The sequence below is a fragment of the Cricetulus griseus genome, chromosome 2 (assembly GCF_003668045.3).
Source record: "Cricetulus griseus strain 17A/GY chromosome 2, alternate assembly CriGri-PICRH-1.0, whole genome shotgun sequence".
Taxonomy (NCBI): domain Eukaryota; kingdom Metazoa; phylum Chordata; class Mammalia; order Rodentia; family Cricetidae; genus Cricetulus; species Cricetulus griseus.
The window spans coordinates 23,421,771-23,444,430 of record NC_048595.1 but is presented as its reverse complement, the minus strand read 5'-3'; the positions used below and the strand labels follow the sequence as shown (position 1 = coordinate 23,444,430).

Sequence of the window (22,660 nt, the reverse complement as noted above, 5' to 3'; positions counted from 1 at the left end):
CCCAGAGCCTGAGCCTATGGTGAGGTAAGCCCTAAGCATTCCCCTGGAGAATTCTCTCCCTGCTGGGCTTCCTTACCTTTCTGTTTCCTCAGCCCCTTTTCTGTGCTGGTCCAGTTGGCCCCGCTCACCCGAGCCATCAAATCCACAGAAAAGGAAGAGGGAAGGTTCTCAGACTATAGCATGCATCAGCCTGAGCCCTTTCTTAGGCAGCGGCTTCTTGACCGTGGTGGATGAAAAGTGCCAGCTACACAGGCTAGCCCAGAGCAATGCAGAGTCTGGGTGCAGAGAGAAAGCCTGCAGAACAAAGTATTCCTATTACTTTCAGCCAGCAGAGGGTCAGTGAAGCAGGAGAACCTGACAAGCTGTGCAAAATGGCTGACCAGAAACTATTTTTACCAAACTAATTTATTTCTAAAGAGTCTAAAACCCTCTTGAGCAGCCTCCCCGGTGGATGGAGATCCAGCTTCAGGCCTCAAACTCAAACTCAAAGTACTGCGGGTCGAAGTAATGGATGCGGACGTAACCATCTTCACCACCGCTGCTGTAGCTGTTAAGAGATGGGCAGTGATGATCAGATGCTGCTGAGAAGGGAAGTCTGGGCAGCCAGACAGAGCAAACAGGCAGAGACCCCCGGCCGCTGAGATCACTCCCTTCAATGGGGCCATACCTCTTGCCATCAGGATGAAAGGCAACACTGTTGATAGGTCCAAAGTGGCCCTTGACTCTTCCAAACTCCTCTTCAAAAGCCAGATGGAAGAACCTGGAAGAGAGGGTGGGTAGGAGAGCAGTTATTTAGTCTCCATCTCCTCAAACACACTTGAGGCAGCACTCTGAAAAAATGAAGACTGTTGAGGACAGTATTCTACGTAACAAAATTAATAAAGTAGAGAAATTAGGAGATGGAAAGAAATAATGAAGTTATAGGAAGACTGCCCAATTGTCTGCTTCAATATACAACAAACACCAGGCATGTACTGGGCAGTGCTCTAAAGTTTACTAAATATTAATCATTTACTTAATCTGCACACATTTCTGAGGAGAGTACACTATCTCTGGCCATTAAACAGTTGGAAATCACAGGCACAGAGAAAAAGACAGGCTCATCTAGGCCCTGAGTTCATGATCTCTGCTGTTGTTTAGAGATAGGGTCCTGTGTAGCCAAGTGAGCTAGGAGTTGGCTGAGGCCAAGGATGACTTTGAAACTCACGCTCTTCCATCTCTGGAGTGACTGGAACTGTGTTAGAGGCTTGGGGCCACGGCCCAATGGTAGTGCTAGGGACGCACCTGGTTTGCCAGCAGGGCACTTTAGCCAGACAGATGCCCAGCTGTCCTCATTTCCTGTATTAGACATCTGTCACAATCCTTATGTGGTTTCAATATGGAAGAGCTTGCTTCCCCTTTACCTGGCTTCAAACTTGCCAATCCTGGTGGAAGTTGTGGTCACATCCATGGCTTCCTGGCCACCTCCTAGCACCACCTAAAGAAAAGAAAGTTCAGAAAGATGGTGACGGCATATGCCTTTAATCCCAGCACTTGGGAGGCAGAGGCAGGAGGATCTCTGTGAGTTTGAGGCCAGCTACACAGGTTCCGAGAAAACCTGTCTTGAAAAACCAAAAAAGAAAAAAAAAGGGGGGGGGCAGAGAAGAAAAGGAAAGGAAAGGAAAGGAAAGTTCAGGTACAACCAGGACTTATTTACAGGTTTCTGTCCTTGGCTGAGGTCTCCCACCCACAGCAGGAGTATCCTCAAGAAAGGGATGAGTAGTCATGTCAGGTTTCCCCAGCTCACTTCCCTAAGCCCAATCAATCAGCACTGTAACAATCCTAGGTGCCCCTTCTCTGACACTATTCCCCAACAATTACAGCCCTAGCATTGGTCATATACTCAGACTCCAGAAGCAGGAAGCATGAGTGGGGTCTTCTTACATGGTCATAGTTGGGAGAGAGGGCAGCCGAGTTGACGGGACGTTCTGTTCGGAAAGTCTTCTGATGTTCAAGACTCGTGGAGTCAAAGAGCTGGAGAGAAGGGAGGAGGAGAATCTGGGTTGGGCAACTTTTTGGGCAGGTCAGACTGGTTGAATGTGCAGCAGAGGGGCAAACAAAGCTCCACCAGACCCATACCCAGGCTGACCTTAGCTGTGTTGTCCTTGGACGCGGTGACAAACATGGTCATGTCTCTAGATAGCTGGATGTCATTGATCTGCCGGGAGTGTTCCTTAACGCTCACCAACACCTCCCCAGACTGGAGGAGGAAGAAGAGACTTGCTGGAGTCCCAAGCCACTATTCCCCTAGAAACTTCAGACAAGCTAGACTTTTCATTTTATACCTTTCTTACCTCAATCTAACCCCATGCCAGCTTTATTTTTGGGATTGATCGACCCCAAATACCCCAAGTACTCAAACACTGAACAGTGTTGATGCATGACTTTAACCTCAGTATTCAGGAGGCAGGGGGATCTCTGTGAGTTCAAGGCCAGTTTGGTCTATACAGCAAGGTGCAGGACACTCAAGGCTACACAGAGAAACCCTGTCTCAAAAAAACAAAAAAATATGTGTATGGATATGTGTCCAAGGACATGTGTCAGTGTCCACAGGCCAGGCAACACTGAATCCCCCTAGAACTGGAGTCCCAGGCAACTGTGAACTGCCCGATGTAGTGCTAGGAACAGAACTCAGGTCCTTGGCAAAAGGAGCAAACATTCTTAACCACTGTGGCATCTCTCTCCACTAAACTTCTAAGGTTGGCCCTAAACTCACTCTGTAGCATAGGCACACCTGGAAATTTTTTTTTTTTTTTTTTTTTTTTGAGACAACATTTCACCTTTACCCGGCTGGCCTGGAACTGGCTACATAGACCTCAAACTCAGATCCACCTGCCATTGGCCCCCAAGTAATGGGATTAAAGGTGTGTCTCACCTCAGCTCCCCTCAAGTCTGGAATTTTTTTTTTTTTTTTTTTTGGTTTTTTGAGACAGGGTTTCTCTGTGTAGCTTTGGAGTCTGTCCTGGCACTCACTCTGGAGACCAGGCTGGCCTTGAACTCACAGAGATCCGCCTGCCTCTGCCTCCCGAGTGCTGGGATTTAAGGCGTGCACCACCAGCCTGGAACTTTTGATTCTCCTGTTTCACTGGTCCCAGCTCTCACCAGCTGTGTTATAGCTCTAGACCACCACACCTGTCTGTAAATATATTATTTTTCCCTTCCTTTTTATTACTATATCTCCAATTCCTTTTGTTTTGTTTTGTTTTTTGTTTTCAAGACAGGGTTTCTCTATCTAACAGCTCTGGTTGTCCTGGAACTGGCTCTGTAGACTAGGATGTCTCTGCCTCCACAGTGCACCGTGGCGATAATCATGACCGTCTAGGACTCCACATTCTCATGTATACCAACTACTTCAGCTCTATTCTGAGTGCTGGGATTAAAGGTGTTCACCACCAGTGCCGGATGTACTGGCTGTTTTTAAGCTGCTGTCTGATTCTCTAGTGACAGGAGATGCTTATTTGTGACCACTGTAACATAGCCTGAGTACTTCCCACACCTGATGTCATCTGGCAACACTTGGCCCCTTACCTTGGCGCTATACTGGTTGAGCTCACCACTCTCATGTCCTGCAATAATGCACTCCCCCAGGGGTCCCCAGACGGCACTGGTGATCTTGGAGTCATTGCAGGGGATCTTCATGTAGGGCTCATTGGTGTCTGTGTAGAGCAGCAGAGGTCAGGCCCTGGGATCTGAAGTCACACCACCCACCCCAGCGCCCCTAGTCCTAGCCCTCACCAATCTGGCTTGGATCCCGTAGATCGAAGAAGCTCACAGAACACTGGTACCCCATCTGCTTGTCTGTGGAGAGCATGATGATGTTACCCCCGAAGTCAAAGCCACAGGTTCGGACGGCTGAGTTGGTCTTCAGTAGGGCCAGCTGCTTCCCTGGGGAGAGGCGGGGTCTAGGTTACTCTGGTCTAATGTTATTGCACTCACCTACCGAGTCTCACAGCATTCCTGCCCTGAGGACGACAGGCTAAACTCCCTCCTACAGCATCTCCTCATGAACCAACCCTGAGAGTAACGTGTTCCCAGCTATGTCTCCCTCTCACACTGTTTCTCCTGCGTGTCCCAGCATAGAAGCAGACGTAATCACCCAGTAGCGAGAATAATATAATGGCCTCCCCTTGGCTGTCAGCTCTTCTACAGCTTGGACCTTGTTCAAACCCACCAGTCCACTATTCTTCCCTGTTCATCAGACTCCTCAGTGTGCCAAGTTTTTTTTTATTTTGTTGTTTTGAGACAGGGTTTCTCTGTGTAACTGTCCTGGCTGTCCTGTAACCCGCCTTGAACTCACAGAAATTCACCTGCCTCTGCCTCCTGAATGCTGGGATTAAAGGTGTGCGCCACCACCACTGCCGGGCAGTTTTGTATTTTAATTATTTTGTCGCCTGGGAATTTCACATATGTATATAATATACCCCGATTACTCTCCCTCTTGTCCCCATCACCACCACTATCAGTCCATTTCCCAGGTTCGTGACTTCTAGTTTTGTTTTGTGACCCCATTAGTTTAAGCAGGACCACCTGTATGACCATTGGAACCTGTTGAGATCAGGAGTGAAGGCAATGACTTCCCCGATCCCAGAATGTGAAATTAAGGTCTTCTCTTCCACACTCAAGGCTTTTCTGGCTCTAGCCTCCTGTTTCATCTACCCTACCCCCAAGCTACCTGAAACTTTCCATTCTCCTGCCTCAGCCTCCCAGTGCTGGGATAAGGTGTGTACCATCACACACGGCTCGTCCTAGCCTTTTATCGGACACTCCATGCTTTCATTCTTGCTTGTGACAAAGCACTTTGCTGTCAATGAAAGCCCCAGCTCCCACCTCCCAAGGCCACCCATTCCCCACTCAGGAGGTCCGCTGTCCCTCTGTGGCCTTCCTTGAACATAGCTCATTATCACTCCCAACCTTTATTTATTTTTCAAGTTGAATGGCTTATTATCTTAAACATGAAGCTTCTTTCCTCAGGTGACTTCCTGGCTGTTTTGTTTGAGGTCTCTGAATCTATAGACTGGAAACCATCTATCTCTAGTTCTCCAAAACATATTTAATTAGACAGGTACACTGAAGCTGGTCAATTCTTGTTGAAAAGTGGATAGCCCAGGCTTACCTGTTTCACAATCCCAGAGACGACAGCTGTTATCAGCTGAGCCAGTAAGGACATGCTTGGTGTCCCCTGAAGAAGGTGTTAAGAAACTTGGGCTCAAGAAATGGCACAGTGGGAGCCGGGCAGTGGTGGCGCACGCCTTTAATCCCAGCACTCAGGAGGCAGAGGCAGGTGGATCTCTGTGAGTTCGAGTCCAGCCTGGTCTACAAGAGCTAGTTCCAGGACAGCCTCCAAAGCCACAGGGAAACCTTGTCTCAAAAAACCAAAAAAAAAAAAAAAAAAAAAAAAGAAAAGAAAAGAAAAGAAAAGAAAAGAAATGGCATAGTGGTTAAGAGCACTGGCTATTCTCCCAGAGGTCCCAGGTTAGAGTCCCAACCCCCATATGGTGGCTCACAATTCCAGTTCCAGGGGTCAATGACCTTCTGGCCTCTGGGGGCACCAGACACCACACACACACAGACACAGACACACAGACACACAGTCATGCCATTTCTAGACACAGAATAAAATAAAAATGATTAGTGTTGGAGTGACAGTTCAGTGGGTAAAATGCTAGGTGTGGAACCAAGAGGACCTCAGTTTGAATCTCCAGCAGGAACAGGGTGTGCCTGCAAGCCCAGGACTGAGTAGTAAAGACAGGAAGTTCAGTGACTTGATGACCAAGTCTAGCTAATGAGTGAGCTCCAGACTCAGTGGTGAAAGGTTGTATCTGGTTTTTGTCTCAAAACAGATTGGCGGTAGTGGTATGTGCCTTTAACCCCAGCATTCAGGAGGCAGGAGCAGTCAGATCTCTGAGTTCAAGGCCAGCCTAGTCTACAGAGCAAGTCCCAGGACAGTCAGGACTACACAGTGAGATCCCAGGGTGGTGGGGTTGGAGGGACCAGAAAAAAATGGCTCAGGAGTTAAGATCACTTGTGTACTTGCTACTCTTTTAGAGGACCTAGGTTAGAGCCTCAGCACCTACATGGTGGCAGATATGCTGCACAGATGGAGCACAGACACACACACACAGGAAAAATACTCATATAAGTAAGACTAAAGCTTTTCAAAAGAAGGAGCTGGGCAGTGGGGACACACGCCTTTAGTCCCAGCACTCAGGAGGCAGAGAGACAGGTGATCTCTGTGAGTTTGAGGCCAGCCTGGTCTCCAGAGCGAGTTCCAGGACAGAATCCAAAGCAATACAGAGAAATCCTGTCTTGAAAAAACAAACAAATAAATAAGAGAGTTTAAAGAGTGATTGAAGAAGATACCTGACGCTGACATTGGGCCAGTATACAATACAGATTCATTACATGCATGCACGCGCACACACAAAATGACTAAGCCCATGTTCTCCTGGAAGCCATCTAAAGCATCTCCCAGTTCAGCCCAAAGGGCCTTCATCTCTCTCTTACCTCAGAGTGTCCTGACCTTCAATCCAGAACTTAAAATGTGTCCCGTTTCCCCAACTAATGAGTTACCTGGGAGTAGGGAACCTTACTCTCCAGAGCACCAAAACATGTCAACCTCACGGTCAGCATCTCGAAGGCTGGCCGACCCACAGCAAAAAGGATACAGTCAGCATCAACACACCACACAGCTCCACCATGGCCAATGTAGGTGCCCAGCCTCTCGCCATTCACAGAGTACCACACATTGACGGTCTGGAAGAGTAAAATGAACAGGATGGGTCACACCCCAGAAAAGGCAATAGCTTATCTGGTCCTACGAATCCTCTGTAGACTCCAGCCAAGCCAAGTCTGCCTTCTGCTCACTTATTAGAGGAGAGCTGATAAAAGAAGACCAGCTCCTGGTTTTCCTCTCTTCCTAAAGGGAAGCAGTATTGACACTAGGCCTGCAATAGCATCCTCACTATCTACTTCTGTCTGGACTCATCATCTCTCTGAACAATCAAAGGCCAAGATGAGTTCTAGTCTAAAAAAAAAAGAAAAAAACTTTGGTGTCCTGAACAATCGGGACAGATGACAGTGAGGATGTATGGGCTCTAGTGCTCCTTTGTCACTTACTATGATTTTAAATTCAGTGCTTCTTCCCTCTGAACTTTTAGCTTTGTCTTTTTCTGTTGGTTTGTTTGTTTGAATCCTATGTAGCCCTAGCTGTCCTGGAACTCACTCTGTAGACAAGGCTGTCCTCATAGACCCACCTGCCTCTGCTGCCACGTGTTGGGATTAAAGGCGTGTGCCACCACTGCTCAGCTAACTTTGTCATCTTTAAAAGGGCTAGAGAGCTGGCTCGTCCTGATGACTTGGGTTTGATTCCCAGCACCCAGACGACAGTTCACAGCCATCTGTAACTCCAGTACCAGGGATCTGATGCTCTCGTCTGGCCTTCTCAGGCAGGAGCATATACACTGCAAATATAAACTGCAGGGAAAACACCCATACTCATAAAATAAACAAACTCTTTACACATAAATATACATATTTTAAAGGGTAAAGACAAGCCATGTGGCCAGGCGTTGGTGGCACACGCCTTTAATCCCAGCACTCGGGAGGTAAAGGCAGGTGGATTTCTGTGAGTTCGAGACCAGCCTGGTCTACAAGAGCTAGTTCCAGGACAGCCTCCAAAGCCACAGAGAAACCCTGTCTCGAAAATAAAACAAACAAAAAAACAAAAAACAAACAAAAAAAGAAACCCTGTCTCAAAAACAAAAAAAAAAAAAAAACAAAAACAACAACAACAAAAAAAGACAAGCTGTGTGTGTGTTTGTGTGTGTGGTAACACACACCTATATTCCTAGGACTGGGAGGCTGACACAGGAGGATGGAGAGGCACAGACCAGCTCAGAAAGATACCCCATCCTTGACAACAGCTTTCTTTAAAGGGCAGCTGTGAAGCTCCAATAAAAATGGCTAAGAAACATAAAATGTAAGTGACTAACATACACCAGGTACAGTGAAAACCTATTTACAAGAATGACCTCAATTTGTTGAGGGAGGTAAAGTTCCCTGTTTTATTAAAAGGGAAAATAGTAACTTAGAAAGGCTAAATGTCTTGTTCAATGTCTCACTGCTGGCAGGTGCAGGAGTTAGGACTCACATAAAACTCTGACTTCAGACTACCCAATGTTAACCATCAGTTAACTGTCTCCATGTGCAAATGCCTCAAAAGGCAGTACCAAAGAGTGCTGCCCGGAGATTCAACATGGGACTGAATAGACAAGCCTAGGAACAGGCCTTTTCCTCCTTTTTTGGTGCTGGGGATCCAACCCAGGGCTACAACCCCAAGACCCCCATCATGACACATGGGTCAACTTTATCCTCCAGACTCTAGAGGTTGTCCGTTCTGGTTCTTCACATCCTCGAGTCATTAGAGCACATCCTCTCCCAGTCCCCAGTCTCCCTACCACACAGTTTTATTTTTCTTCTCCGTGGGTACGCTTTCCTATCAACCATCAACTTATCTTAGGTCTCTCAAGCAGAATCCGTTTCGCTACCCTACCCGGCCCGGCAAGTGTGGTTTTCTCTGCTTTTCAGAGGAATTAATTCCCCTCCGGCGGTAAAGCTGGTGCACCCACTGTCTGGATGGTGCAAACTCGCCCCTCCGGGTGCCCCACCCCGCCCCGCCCGCCCGCCGGCCCCGGGTCGCGCGGCCGCTCACAGGGTCTTTGGCCACGGTGAAGAGGAGGTCTCCTTCGCGGTTGTACTTGATCTGCGTGATGGACCGCTCATGGCCCTGCAGCAGGATAGGCTTCTGTGGGGACAGAACGGGAGTGTCAGTGCCGGGAACCCCGTCCCATGCCGATTGGGACCCCAAGACGGCAGCACCACATGCATGGAACTCACCATCCCGGCGGTGACGCGAGCAGAGAGGCAATGTGAGTGGGACCGGAAGAGGACTAGGGGCAACTTCCGGATGCTGGGACTCCGCCCCCTGGATCCCGGAAGTAGAAGGTCCTCGCGTTGCCATGGCGGCGTCTCTGGGTGGGTAACCGGCCCCGCCCCTCCGTGGGCACCGACTCCGGCTGGGGGTGCTCGCTCACTCCACCGGCACCCCTGAGCCCCGGGCCTGCTCGGCCCCCTTCGGTGCGGGAGGGAGATGGAGACGGTCCGCCGGGCCGGAGGAGGCCGGGGAGCGCCTGGGTGACTCTGCTCCTCTGCTTTCAGGGCAGGTCCTTGCTCTGGTGCTGGTGGCCGCCCTGTGGGGTGGCACGCAGCCGCTCTTGAAGCGGGCCTCCGCCGGCCTGCAGCAAGTGCGGGAGCAGACGTGGGCCCGGCAGCTGTTGCAGGAGATGAAGACTCTCTTCTTGAATACCGAGGTGGGTCTGTGGACTGCTGCTCCCTCGGACGAGCCGCAGAGCCAGAACCCCAGCCCACCTCCTACTCGTTCGCAGCTTCGGCATTATCCTTGCTAAAATGGAAACTATATGATAACCTAAGTGAGGGAACGGGCGGTGGTGGCACACGCTTTGAATCCCAACACCCAGGAGGCAAAGAAAGGCGACCTCTGTGAGTTCGTGGCCAGCCTTCTACAGAGCAATTCCCAGACAGCCGAGGCTACACAGAGACCCTGTCTCGAAAAACAAAGCAAGGGGCTGGAGAGATGGCTCAGCGGTTAAGAGCACTGGCTGTTCTTCCAGAGGACCTGGGATCAATTCCCAGCACCCTCAAGGCAGAGCACAGATGTCTGTAATTCCAGTTCCAGGGGCAAAACTGTACTTACTACTATGAAGTAGTATACGTAGCAATGAAATGGTTGGGGGTGGGGGTCACCAGGACATGAGGAATTGTATTAAAGGTCCCAGGATTGGGAAAGCTGAGAACGACTGTGTTAGAAGGTCAGATAAGACTGTTGGGTGAGCAGGAAATTGCTGACAGATTTCTCCTCTTTCCAGTACCTGATGCCCTTTCTCCTCAACCAAAGTGGCTCCCTTGTCTACTACTTGACCTTGGCATCAACAGGTGGGCCTCTGGCTTGGACCTCCTCTGGGTCCGTATTTTGCCAACCTTACACCTGTCAGTGAGGGAGAATACCTGTTTGGGCCCTTGGGCTCACGGGTAGTAGGGTGGTTATGAGTGTGTGGCCAGACACTAGGGCTGGTCTGACAGCCTCGTGCAGTAGCAGAACAGGGAAAGTTCATTTTGCCATAAGTGCTGACTTGTTTTATTTATGTTGGGGGGTGTGTTTGTGTGTGTGTGTGTGTGTGTGTGTGTGTGTGTGATAATTTTTCTTTTGTTTAATAGTTTTATTTCCATTGCATTTGTTCTCTCTCTCTCTGTGTCTGTGTGTGTGTGTGTGTGTGTGTGTGTGTGTGTGTGTGTATAGGGTAAGTTTTGGGAAGAGGCTCTCTCCTTTTTACCTTGTAGATTCTCTGATGAACTCAGATCAAGTGCACTAACCCACTGAGTGTCTCCCTAGCCCTTGTTGTTTTTGAGACAGAGTCTCAAAAACACAGGCTGGTTTCCAAATCATGATCCTCATTTCTCTGTATTCTGAGTGCTAGGATTATAGGTGTTCACCAAACACCCTCTAAGAAGGCTCTCTGATGCCTCTGAGCCCACTATGCGACTTGTCTGGTCTAGAGTAAGTCCCTTTTTTGGCTCCTGGTGTATATAGTGGGCCTCATAGCATTGTAAAGGTTGATTCCGAATGTGAGAAGAGTCTAGCAGAGTGCCTGACATACAGTAGAGGCTCCATAAATATAAATGTCCTTTCTACAAATGTTTGTTGACTGTTCCTAATGCATCAGATTATTTGTATTATGATCTTATGAAACAAACATGCTTATCTTCATAAATTGTAACACTGGGCAATTTACATCATGCTAATGAAAGAGGATTTAAAACTGTATATTAATGGCTATAAGCTGGGCACTTGGAGGCTGAGGCAGGAAGATAGAAGTTCATGGACATCCTGGAATACTTTTGTTCTAGGCCAACCTGTCTCAAAATACCAACAAGAAACTCTACCCCACCCCCAAGACTTGTGCTCTTGATCTTCCGCAAAAGTCTCCTTGCTGTGGTTTTGCCCACCCTAGACTCAAGAGCCCCAAGAAGACAAGAGAGCCTGATTACATGGCATCCAGATCTGATACTTGAGTTTCAATTAAAGAGATTCAGTACTCATAAGACTTTATTTAGAGGGCTGGAGAAATGTCTCAGTGATTTAAGAGCACTGACTGTTCCACCAGTGAGCCCAGGTTCAAATCCCAGCACCCACATTGCAGCTCACATCTGTCTATAACTTCAAGATTTATGCAGTTATTTATTTATTGTTGGCAGAATTTTCTGTCCTACCAGCCAGCACCCAAATAACCACACAGAGACTTCTTACTAATTATAAAACCTTGGCCAATAGCTTAGGCTTGTTACTAACTAGATGTTACAACTTAAATTAACCAATTTTTATCAATCTACTTTTTGTCCCATGGCTTTATTACCTTTACTCTGTAGTGCCCGTACTGCTTCCTCTCTGCCTAGCTAGTAACTCCGTTTTTCTTCTTCCCAGCATCTTCTGTGTCTGGCTGTCCCCTCTATACTACTCCTGCCTAGTTAATGGCTATTTAGCTTTTTTTTTTAATTTTTTATTTAAATTAGAAACAAGCTTGTTTTACATGACAATCCCAGGTCCCTCTCCCTCCCCGGCTATTTAGCTTTTTATTAAACTAATAAGAAGGCACCTTGGCAAAGATACATCTTCACAGTGTACACAAAGATTATTCCAGGGCTGGAGAGATGGCTCAGAGGTTAAGAGCACTGACTGCTCTTCCAGAGGACCTGAGTTCAATTTCCAGTAACCACATGGCGACTCAACCATCTGAAATGAGATCTGGCACCCTCTTCTGACCTGTAGGCATGCATGCAGACAGAACACTGTATACATAATAAATAAATAAATCTTTAAAAAAAAGATTATTTCACATAGTGGTGAACACACCTTTAATCCCAGCACTCGAGAGGCACCACCATTGACTGTCTTGGCTGTTTTTGAGATAGTCTTGCTTTCTAGTCTAGGCTGGAATGCGGCTTACCTTGAACTCATGACTGTCTTCCTGTTTCAGCCTCCCTAGTGCTGGGAATACAAGTGTGAGCTACCACACCTAGCAAGATCTCATTTTTATTGTGTAACCAGGCTGGAGAAATGGCTCAGTGTTTATGAGAGGACCCTCTAAGAGACCCTCTAAGAGACCCCTCTTAAATTCCCAGCATCCAAGCCAGGCATTGGTGGCACACATCTTTAATCCCAGCACTTGGGAGGCAGAGGCCGGCAGATCTCTGTGAGTTTGACACCAGCCTGGTCTACAAGAGCTAGTTCCAGGACAGCCTCCAAAGCAATACAGAGAAACCCTGTCTCAAAAAAAAAACAAAAAACAAAAAAATTCCCAGCATCCATGTGATGGCTCACACTGTTTAGAAGGATATGACTCACACATGCATCACACATGCATAAAAGCAAAACACACACATAAATCTTTTTTTTTTTTTTTTAAAGAAAGAAAACAAACCAGGCATTGGTGCTGCATGCCTTTAATCCCAGCACTGTGAGTTAGAATCCAGCCTGGTCTACAAAGCCAGTTCCAGGACAGCCAAAGCAATACAGAGAAACCCTGTCTCAAAAAACCAAAAAAAGGAAGGAAGAAAGAGAAAGAAAGGAGGAAAGAAAGAAAGAAAGAAAGAAAGAAAGAAAACTACTACACTGGCCTCAGATGTCAGAGGTCAAGTGTTCATGCTCCTTGCATCTCTTCAGGAAATGAGCTCCTTTGCTCATGTTTGTTTTAATCGTTTTCCTTGTAACCCTTGCTGGCCTGGATAGAATTCATTATGTAGACCAGGCTGGCCTTGAACTTGAAGCAGTCTCTTGTCTCTGCTTCCTGTGTGCTAGGAGTACAACTGTGCCCATCCTACTTGGCCTTGTACTTGGTTTAATCTTGTGAGTGTGGAATATGGAGGAGTGCATGTTTACGTATGTGGAAGCTAAGGCCCATGTTAGGTGTTTTTCTGGATTCCCCTCCACTCTGGTGTTTGAGTCAGGGTCTCTCACTGACCCTAGAGCTCATGGTTGTCCATCTAGCTGGGCAGCTAGCTCCAGGGCTCCACCCATCTCTGCCACCCCTACCTCCCAACACTTAGGTTACAGAACATTCTGCCTGGCCCAGTTTTACCTAGGTGCTGGGGTGGTACAAATTCAGTTCTCTGTGCTTTCATGGCAGGCACTGTCACTTTACTGATAAGTATCTCCCCAGGAACTACCCCCCAAACCTTTTCATAGAGTCTGGCTATATGGCCCAGGCTGGTCTCAAACTTGAGATCTTCCTGCCTTAGCCTCCTGGTTGCTGGGATCATGGTTTGTCCCCCAGTGTCTGCCTCATGACACTCAGTGTTATTTGCTTATTATTTTTGAGACAGAATCTTACTATGTAGCCCCAGCTGTCCTGAAACTCCTGAGGTAGACCAGGCTGGCCTTGAACATACAGACTTCTGCCTTCAGGGTGATGTTTTTGTTTTGGTTTTTTGTTGCTGTTGTTTTGAGGCAGGGTTTCTCTGTAGCTCTGGCTGTCCTGGAACTCTATATGAAGACCAGGCTGTCCTGGAACTCAGAGATCCTCCTGCCTCTGCCTCCCAAGTGTTGGGATTAAAGGCGTGCATCTACGCTTGGCCCCCAGAGTGATTAAATTATGTGTACCACCATGTCTGTTCTGTGCTACTTTTGTAATGATAAGGAAGAAGGGAAGAGGGAGGAAGAATATTTTGTCCCTAGAAAGGCATTCTTTGCATATAGGGATTTTTCTTTCTCTGACTTCCCAGATTTGACTTTAGCTGTGCCCATCTGTAACTCTCTGGCTATCGTCTTCACACTGATTGTTGGGAAGGTCCTTGGAGAAGATGTTGGTGGAAAACGTAAGTCAACCTGCCAAATGTCAGGAAATAGCTGCTTGGGCCTTGACATATGTGAGCATTTCCCCAGGCTGTTTTCCATGGGTGGGAGAGGAGAGGCCTTCCCTTATCTCACCCTTTACTCTGAAGCAACTTCTCCTGCTTGCTTGTGACAGTTTCCTTCCCTTGGACAGTCTGGGGACAGCAGCTGGGGTGGGAATCAGGACAAGGCAATGTGGGTCTTCTTCCTTGGTCCTGCTAACAACCCCTGATCCCTTGATGTTTTCTTTACCTCAGAAGCAGTGGCGGGCATGGTGCTCACCGTCATAGGAATCACACTTTGCATCACAAGCTCAGTGACCAAGACCCAAGACCAACCGTCGTCCTCTTGAGTGGGCCATCCCCGACCTTCCGTTCTGCTGTGCTCAGCAGACCTGGCACTGAGGTGCAGGCAGAGTGACGCACCAGCTTGCCTCTCTGAGCTTACCCTCCTCATCTCTGAGATCATATCTACCTCAGAGTCACAATAATAATAGCATGGTTGCTGGGCAGTGGTGGCATACACCTTTAATCCCAGCACTGGGACACAGAGGTACGAAGATCTCTGTGAGTTCGAGGTCAGCCTGGTCTACAGAGTTCTAGGACAGGCCTCAAAGCTACAGAAAGAAACCCTGCTTGAAAAACCAGAAAGGGAGAAAAAAAAAAAGAATAGCATGATCCAGAGTTCCAGGACAAGCCAGGGCTACACAGAGAAACCCTGCTTCAAAACACACACACACAAAAAAAAAAAAAAAAAAAAAAAAACAGCCTTGGGACTGGGGAGGTTTGTAAACTATGGTGGGTTCAGCTGTTGTTGAGATTTAGCATTAGAGCCAGGAGTGGTGGTGCACACCTTTAATCCCAGCACTTGGAAGGCAGAGGCAGGGGGATCTCTTGAGTTCCAGGACAACTTGGTCTTCATAGAGAGTTCCAGGACAGCCAGGGCTACACTGAGAAAGAGGCCTTGCATTCTTGCATGAGAGGGGGGGTGGTGGGGAGAAGCAGGGGGAGAGAGAAGGAGAGAGATAGAGATTGATTTCACACTAAAGACTTTATGCCCATCCTGAGCAGCCTCTGCCCCAGTAACCATCTGCCTACTGTCATCTCAGGCAACTGTCACCTGGCCTCTATCACCCTGGCCTGCTGGCCTGCTCTAGACATGGGAAGGGCTAGCTGTGTCCCTGAACCAGGCCTGTGTCTGGAGGCTTCCACAGCCCCATTGCAGTGCCTTAGCTGAGTCACAGTGGAATTCAGGGAGAATGATTACATCAGAATGACAGATGGAAGAATGAGCTGGCCCTGGGCAAAATGCTCAACTGCCATTCCCTCAAGTAAGGAGACAGCTGTGCGCCGAGCAGCACCTAGCTACAGCAAACACCTGGCCTGTAGCAGCTTTCAATAAATCTGCAGCAAACAAAGCTTAGCAAATATTATTTTATTGTGGCAGGCCTGCTCCTAAACCCAGCCTGTAGTGCCTTTCTCTGGCAGGGAATCACATAAGGAAGTCAACTCCTCAGAACTTCCTGAGTTTATGAAGGGAGAGAGGCTAAGGAGGCCATATCTACTGTGAGCCCAATGAGGCATAGCTTCTCAGAAACAGGCTGCTGAAAGTTGGGGGCTGGGGTAGCTTGGAGAGGCAGTCCTCAGTTTCTGTCTGGAGTTCCTGGCACTTAAGATGGTGGAGTATCGGCTGTGTGAGGATTCAGCTCTGGGCCCAGGCGGGTGTTTGGGGACAAGGCCTCTTCCACTGTCTCTGCTGCCCTCTGGTGGACAAGTGGAAACATGCAGAGCCATGTGGATGCCCAATTCACACTGCCAGAAGCTCCCCAAGCCAGGAAAGGAGACTGGACACTAGAAAGCCTCAGGAATTAGGAAACAGGAAGGCAGGCCTTCAGATTGAGATCTGCTCCGTCACGCGGAAGAAGGGTCCAGGGAGCCCAGGCTTCAGCAGAGGTCTGCCCATCTCAGTGTGAGGTTTCCCAATCTGACGAGCTTACCTGATCCACAGGCTCCTCTGTGTGGGTGTTCTCATCATCATCCACTTCCTGAGCCCCAGCTGTCTCCTTCCTTGGGTAGGAAGCCCTATAAACGCCCTTAACTCCTAATAAGGAGGCAACACTGGATGATGCCCAGCCTGGGGGGTCCTCGGCCTTCTGTGCCTTCCCTGCTGTACCGGTTGCTTCCCCAGCTGTAATTCCATCTCATCATAGCTTCAAGCCTTGTCTTTTCCCGTGTACTTTTTTTTTTTTTTAATATTATGTATACAGTGTTCTGTCTGCATGTCTACCTGCACGCCAAAAGTGGGCACCAGATCTCATTATAGATGGTTGTAAGGTATCAGATGGTTGCTGGGACTTGAACTCAGGACCTCTGGAAGAGCAGCCAGTGCTGTTAACCACTGAGCCATCTCTCCAGCTTCTCCCCTCCCCGTGTACTTTTTATATAACTCCTTATGAAAGAAGCAAGTGGCATGAGGTAGAAAACTGGCACAAAGCACTGCTGAAGCATTATCCCCTGTAGAAACCCCTAGCATGTGTTGATGACTGGCCTGAGCTAGTGTGCGTCCCTGACGTGTGTAAGCATAGGGCCCTCACCTGATGGACATGAGAGAGGAGAGAGCTTGCTTGCTGGCTGAATGGACTGCTGGGATCTGGCGTAGAAAGTGGATGGCTCAGTTTGTCTAGGCTCCTTTGGAGAAGGCAGGGCTGGTTGAGCTGCCTGGGCCTTGTGACCCTGTACCGACAGAAGGGACACTGAGTTAGAACCCCGTTTGTTGGTTGTTATTACCTATTCTGCTCCCCAGTGTGCCCTGCTGCCTGGGCAGGCTTGCAAGAGGCTGCGTGCCCAGATAGACTGCCCCCTTCACCTGCTTTTGTTCCTATCGGGCTGTCTATCCAGGGACAGTGCAGTTGATGCTGGCATCCAGAGATGCCCAGTGAAACCAGGCTGCTTCCCGCTCTGGTGTCACAAGCTCACTGGCTCATCTGGGAGAATGGAGGCCTGGAGTGGGATGGTGAGTGGAGGTCCCCTTGGGCCCTGCTGTGCCAAGTAGCCGGTTCAACAGCCAACCTAGTGTGGAGGCATTTGGCATGGTATGTGCCACTCCATAACAGTCTCTCTGAATAAGTCTTTTTGTTTGTTTCTGCTTGTGAACTTCAGCTTCTACCCCAAGAAAGGGAAATCACTACTTCATAGGATCCTCAGCTAGTCAGTCCCCTTCATCCCATTGTCACCTACCCCCTGCCTGTGGGACTTATACTTCCGGCCTGGAGGATACCTGCAGTGAAAGAAAGGTTTGTGGTGGGCAGAGGGCATTTCCTCTGCTGTGACCTGTGACCCTCCACCTCAAACAAACATACCAGCAGCCCATGGACAGAGAGGGGCTGGGCACCAACAGCTCCATATAGGGGAGGGCCTTGAACTCTTCTTCTCCAACAGCCACATAGTAAGAGCCACTCACCAGAGCAGTCCCTGCTGACAGTGGGAGCCCCTTGAGGGTGCAGAGTCTGGGAGGAGAGGTGGTAAGGGCTGAGGGATAACTGGCTGCTCTCTACCCAGCAGGCACTGAGGTAGGTCCAGCTCTTTGGGGGACCCTCTGACTTTGGTCCTGTGGGAAATGTTAACCTAGGTTCTGTCCTGACTTGAAGGGCTGGCTTAGGGAGAGAACATGCCTTCCTTTGGCATTTTCAACTTTAAGAGCGGATAGAAACTGTGGGGCTTGGGTGCTTGACCTCCCTTGTCCCCATACTCACTTGTGTACAGCCCCACTCTGTAACGTGGCCTTCTCAGTCAGCAGCTTCAGTACCATCTCCCAGTCCTGGATAGCAGTCTGGGACAGCTTCAGACTAAAGGGAGGACTTAGTAGGTCCCCATTCCTGAACACACTGAGACAAGAACAGCCAGGTAAGGGGGTGGGTCCCCGAGACTCCACATGTGAAAGGGGAACAGGAACCAAGTGGTCCAAGAGCAACTTCCATGTTGGGATTTTAATCTTCCCACTTCTAACAGAGCTCCTGGAAAAACCCACTGCCATTTTCTTGGTATCATTAAGGCACAAGTTTATACTCCCACGCCTGGATGCTTGTACTCACAGGATATAGCAGGGGGTGTCTGCTGGCAGCAACTGTCCAAAGGCCCCATCACATGGGCGGGGAGGCATGAGAGGCTCCTGAAATCCAAGTCAGGCCTTCAAGTCAGGAGAAAGTCCAGGACTTTGGTTGGGTCTGGCTGTTTCTAAGAACATGGGGTGAGCAGGCAGGAACCAAACTTGTGCAGCAGAGCAAGTGAGCAGGGACAAGTCTGAATGTACAAGAGAGCGAGTGAGCAGGGGCGAGTGAGCAGGGGTGAGTCTGGTTGTGCAGTCTGCTCACACCTCTCTGAAAGGGGCACCTGTATTCCGAGTCACATAACTCCTGTCCTTTGCCCTCATGTTTCACAATTTACTCATTCCTGTGGCCTGGAGATTAGGTAAAAGGCAGGGACTGAGTAGGGGCTGACCCAGGACAGCAGCAGATTCTGGAGTGGGTGTGGCATGTCCCCTGGACCAGACAACTTCTGCTTCCTGGACACTGTTCCACCCACCAGTTGGAGCAATCCTAAGAGGAGGAGGGGGATGACGAAAGCTACAGTCTCCCTCGGACTTACATGTTGTTGGCTGCTCTTCCCACCTGGGTGTCTCCTTCCAGGAGGCAAATAGCTGAAAGGACAGATAGGTCCCAGGTCACCTTAAGGAAGTCTGACCCCAGCTAGCCAGGTTTATGCCCATCACAGCCAAGACTCCATCATTGCAAGGCTGGTCTGAGGAGACCATTCTGCAGGTAGGCCTTTCCCGATAGCCTGGCCTTAGGAGTACCACCACATTCATCCTGTCTCAGAGTTCATCAGGGGAAAGTGTTGGTGGCACACGCCTTTAATCCCAGCATTTGGGAGGCAGAGGCAGGTGGATCTCTGAGTTCAAGACCAGCTGGGTCTGCAGAGTGATTCCAGGACAGCCAGGGCTACACAGAGAATTCAGGAGGCAGGCCTGAATTGGCGTGGGGGGTAAAGTAATTCCTAAACAAAGTTCGACTTGCAGAAATTGTTCCCACAGGCTGCCCTGGATGTGGTAGGCATTAGCCTTAGTAACAGAATGCAGTCTGAGTTACAGCTCAGCTGATTTGATGGTGCAGCTTCAGGCAGGTTTCTCACTTACCCTCTTAAAATACAGCCTCTCCCCAGGTTTTGGAAAAATAAGCCTGTTGACTTGGAGGTAAGGACTGGATACACTATTGCTCCCACCCTCCCTAGGCACTGGCCAGCCCCAATCCACTCACTGGACCTTGTGGAGTCGTTCCAAGCCAGCTGCCACATACTGCCCTCCGTTCTGTAAGTCAGCCAGGTCAGTGACGGGGCGGCCATCACAAAGTGTGTAGAGGGTACGTATAGCCAATGGGGCTTGCACCACTGACGTCACCTCATAAAGGAAAGCCTCCATGGTGGGGTAGCGGCGTTGGGTTACCACCAGCTGGCGACCTGGGAAGAAGGGGTCCCCATTTCGATATACCAGTACTCTCTTGGCTGCCATAGTACGTCCTCATAGACACAGAGCAGTTGCCAAGCTACTACGTCAGGGCTGGGAGCTGTGCCAAAGGTGGAGTCCTGCCTTCTTATCCAGAAGGCTGCAAGCACCTTGGACAGGAGCATTTTCCTGAAGGCAGGCAGGGTTTCAGATCTGCCTTTGATGTGCTTCAAAAGAGTAGGGTCGATAGCATCACTTTTTTCGTTTGTGTGCAGTTGGGACCAAGCTCGGGCCCTTGTTTGCTAGGCAAACACTGAACTATCTTTGCAGCCCAGTCTGCCTACATTACAAAATGAAGACCCTGGGCTCAGTGAGAGGGAGACAGAGATTCCCACACAGATGTCTCTGGGGCTCGTGCTCCTTTGAACTGAGACCAAGGGTGATCAGCCTGGGGGCTGTTCCCAAGGAGGATGGCTAACTGCTTTGGCCATGGTTGCTAGCTGGCTTTGGGGATGATGCCCCATGTGAGTGGAAGGTGAACCAGATGGCCCAGAACCTGTCCTGGTCAGAGGCAGCAGATACAAGCAGACAGGTTTATAACCCAAGAAAAACCTTTATTCCCCACGATCCTCCCACCTTACTTACCCTAAGATAAGGTGAAATTTGGATTAATCCACAGGCAGAGGATAAAAGGGTATGCCCTTCATCTTTCTCCTGTGCCAGCGCAACCCTGCAGCTCAGCCTGAAAGCTGCCAATGGCCAGGAGCGAGGACAGGAGATAGAGGTGGCATCAGGTCCCTTATGACTTTTTCATAGCATCCCCTTTAGGAACCTATTCCTCTCCTGGATCCCCTTGCCTGACGCCCTGCTTCTCATGGTCTGCCCCTCCACTGGTCCTCTTGTGGAAGACAAATTCTTCAGAGATCTTCATCTCCACAGGAGAGTCCTCTGGTTTTCCCATCCTTCCTGACTGAGCTCATTGCTAATCCATGCCTGGAACTCCTAGCACTGGGGTACTGGCTCTTGGGTGGTTTAGTCCTTCTGAGAGCCAAGCTACCTTGTTCCAGTCCTGCTGATGTCCCATCCCAAATGTGGCCTTCTGAGATAATCAAATCATGTGGCCTGGCTCTGTGACAGTCAGTCTCTTTGTAGGTTGGCTTTCTGGAGTATTTATCCTCAGTATTTGGATTCTCACAGAGTGTGGGCAGCTGTGTCATGGCCTTGCTAGAACAAGGACTCCTAGACCTGGGGTCCTCAGGGGTCTGACCCTCTACGTGTTTCAACTGCTGTAGGGAGGTTTCATTAACAGCCTGTCCTCTGTGGTCTGGCCCTTTGATAACCCGGTCCCCTCCAACCTGGCTCTCTAATGCTGGAGCCAGCTGTGTTGCAGCCTTCCTATAGTATAGTTCCCAGCCCTTTGCCCCAGCCACATATTTGCCTGTACAGGCTAGACTGTCTGGGGATTTCTGGAGCTGCGGGCTGCCCTCCTGGCAGGAATCATCTGCATGGCATGGCCTTCCTAGGATCCTGTCTCTTAGAACTGGTCCTTAGGGAGGCAGCTTGATTGCAACCACATCTTCTCACAGGCCTGTCCCCTGTGGTCCAGGCACATGTTAGGCTGGTCTCTGGTCTGGCTTGCTTCTGGGGATCTCAGTGTTTGCTTGAGAATTAGGTACTGTTAGGAAAGAACAGAAGCAAGCTTGCTCAGACATGGCAGAAGGCTCCCTCCACCCTTGCCCTGCTTAGAAAGGTTCTCACTGCCTACCTCCTTTCGACTGTTGATGGCCTGTTGTAGCCACAGCAGTTCCATGGCCAAATGGTTACGCTGGTCCTGGAGTTCTTGTTGACTCTGGGACAATCCTAAATCTGTGACTTCATTGAAGGAAGAAGGAAAGGAGAATGTCTTGAGGGGTAGACACTGGGCACTAGCCCTAGATCCTGGCAGCCCTCCACACTCATCAGGCAAGGGGATGGGGTGAGAAAGGGTGCAACTTCTCTTTCACATCCTTCCATGTTTCAGATGGGAGGCTGAGGCCCGGAGATCAGGGGCTTTCCCTGATCTTGGCAGAGGTACCTGCATTGCTCCCCACAGGCAGGGAGCTCTCTCTGGCTTTCCTGCCCTGCTCAGGCTGAGGCCAGGGGCAGTCATCTCGGCAAAGACTTCCTGCTTTTGCTGGGCTCCCTCCTGCCTCCTTCAGCATGTCTTCCACAAGGCCATCTTTTCCCGAGTCTTTAAGTGGGAGATGGCTGCAGAGTTTCTGCTCTGGGTTTGGTACTTTCTCTGCTTTCCAGGAGCGATGAAATTTTGCCTTGTGAAAAAGCAAAGAAACATGAGAATCAAAGGGCTACACCCCCCCCCCCAGAGATGTCTGGAAACAAGAGTCCAGAGGGCAAATAGGTTAAGGCTGAGGAAACCTTGGGGGCACCAGGCATACACATGGTAGAGACAGCAGGCAAAACACCCACACATACAATAAATCAGAGCCCTGTACCAGGCTCTCCTTTCCTCTTCCCCCTGGGGGGGGTCTGTGCTACCTCTGGGAGAAAGATGGGCTTGGGAATCCAGCCCCTGGTCCACTGAAGTGTGCTGAGGTCTCCCTCGATCTCTTGTACAACTGCTTCATACTCAGCTCGAAGGCTCTGGAATTGACGCCGGACCAAAAAGCCCCGGATACCAGCCTAATGTGGAGAACAAGGGGGGAAATGCCTCTTAATGCTTTTAGAAAATGGGTATCTTGAGCCGAGCGTTGTTGGCCCACACCTTTAAGCAATGAACTTGGCAGGCAGAGGCAGGTGGATCGCTTGAGTTCGAGACCAGCCTGGTCTACAGAGCAAGTTCCAGGACAGCCAGGGCTACACAGAGAACATCTATCTAAACAAACAAACAAACACACACGCGCACACACACACACACACACACACACACACGGAAAGAGAAAGAAAAGGGGTATCACACAGACACACACACCACACACACACACACACACACACACACACACACACACACACACACACACACACACACACACACACACACACACACACACACACACACACACACACATATCAAACACACACACACACACACACACACACACACACACACACACACACACACACACACACACACACACACACACACACACAAAGAGAAAGAAAAGG

The 22,660-nt window shown here is 49.4% G+C and overlaps 4 protein-coding genes across 5 annotated transcripts in view; 1 reads left to right on the top strand and 3 right to left on the bottom strand.

Moving 5' to 3' along the window:
• Positions 1–387: 387 nt before the first annotated feature.
• Positions 388–9,069, bottom strand: Eif3i (eukaryotic translation initiation factor 3 subunit I). Its single transcript, XM_027399389.2, has 11 exons — positions 8,935–9,069; positions 8,750–8,842; positions 6,705–6,792; positions 5,153–5,218; positions 3,775–3,924; positions 3,568–3,695; positions 2,129–2,239; positions 1,924–2,013; positions 1,404–1,477; positions 668–760; positions 388–547 (listed from the first exon to the last, which is right to left on the bottom strand). Exons 1-11 carry the CDS (start codon positions 8,935–8,937, stop codon positions 466–468), a joined length of 978 nt encoding a protein of 325 aa, XP_027255190.1. The 5' UTR covers positions 8,938–9,069; the 3' UTR covers positions 388–465.
• On the top strand, positions 8,981–14,513 carry Tmem234 (transmembrane protein 234). 2 transcript variants are annotated; one of them, XM_027399391.2, is made up of 5 exons: positions 8,981–9,072; positions 9,256–9,407; positions 9,984–10,050; positions 13,894–13,986; positions 14,263–14,513. In XM_027399391.2, exons 1-5 carry the CDS (start codon positions 9,057–9,059, stop codon positions 14,352–14,354), a joined length of 420 nt encoding a protein of 139 aa, XP_027255192.1. In that variant the 5' UTR covers positions 8,981–9,056; the 3' UTR covers positions 14,355–14,513. The 2 variants fall into 2 exon arrangements, with proteins under 2 accessions (XP_027255192.1, XP_027255191.1); XM_027399390.2 differs by having other exon boundaries at positions 8,987–9,072; positions 14,260–14,513.
• Positions 14,514–15,417: 904 nt separating this feature from the next.
• Positions 15,418–19,962, bottom strand: Dcdc2b (doublecortin domain containing 2B). The gene is given in 8 exon segments (XM_027399393.2): positions 15,418–15,764; positions 15,999–16,102; positions 16,596–16,734; positions 17,239–17,278; positions 17,361–17,507; positions 17,754–17,895; positions 17,898–17,929; positions 19,314–19,962. Coding segments are annotated over 8 exon segments (948 nt in total). The 5' UTR covers positions 19,565–19,962; the 3' UTR covers positions 15,418–15,671.
• A 129-nt stretch (positions 19,963–20,091) lies between these two features.
• Positions 20,092–22,660, bottom strand: part of Iqcc (IQ motif containing C) — a 3,972-nt gene continuing 1,403 nt past the window's right edge. Inside the window, 6 exon segments of the mRNA XM_027399392.2 lie at positions 20,092–20,484; positions 20,487–21,038; positions 21,041–21,173; positions 21,264–21,370; positions 21,573–21,807; positions 22,034–22,177. Coding sequence (XP_027255193.1) covers positions 20,426–20,484; positions 20,487–21,038; positions 21,041–21,173; positions 21,264–21,370; positions 21,573–21,807; positions 22,034–22,177 — 1,230 coding nt within the window. The 3' untranslated portion in view covers positions 20,092–20,425.

Excerpts from the sequence above, each read along its gene's own strand:
- Eif3i (XM_027399389.2), bottom strand. Across the intron at positions 5,219-6,704 it reads GTGGTGTGTTGATGCTGACT|GGGACACCAAGCATGTCCTT; the intron begins GTATCCTTTTTG and ends CACCTTCTTCAG. Across the intron at positions 548-667 it reads TTTCATCCTGATGGCAAGAG|CTACAGCAGCGGTGGTGAAG; the intron begins GTATGGCCCCAT and ends ATCTCTTAACAG.
- Tmem234 (XM_027399390.2), top strand. Across the intron at positions 10,051-13,893 it reads CTTGACCTTGGCATCAACAG|ATTTGACTTTAGCTGTGCCC; the intron begins GTGGGCCTCTGG and ends CTGACTTCCCAG. Across the intron at positions 13,987-14,259 it reads AGAAGATGTTGGTGGAAAAC|AAGCAGTGGCGGGCATGGTG; the intron begins GTAAGTCAACCT and ends TCTTTACCTCAG.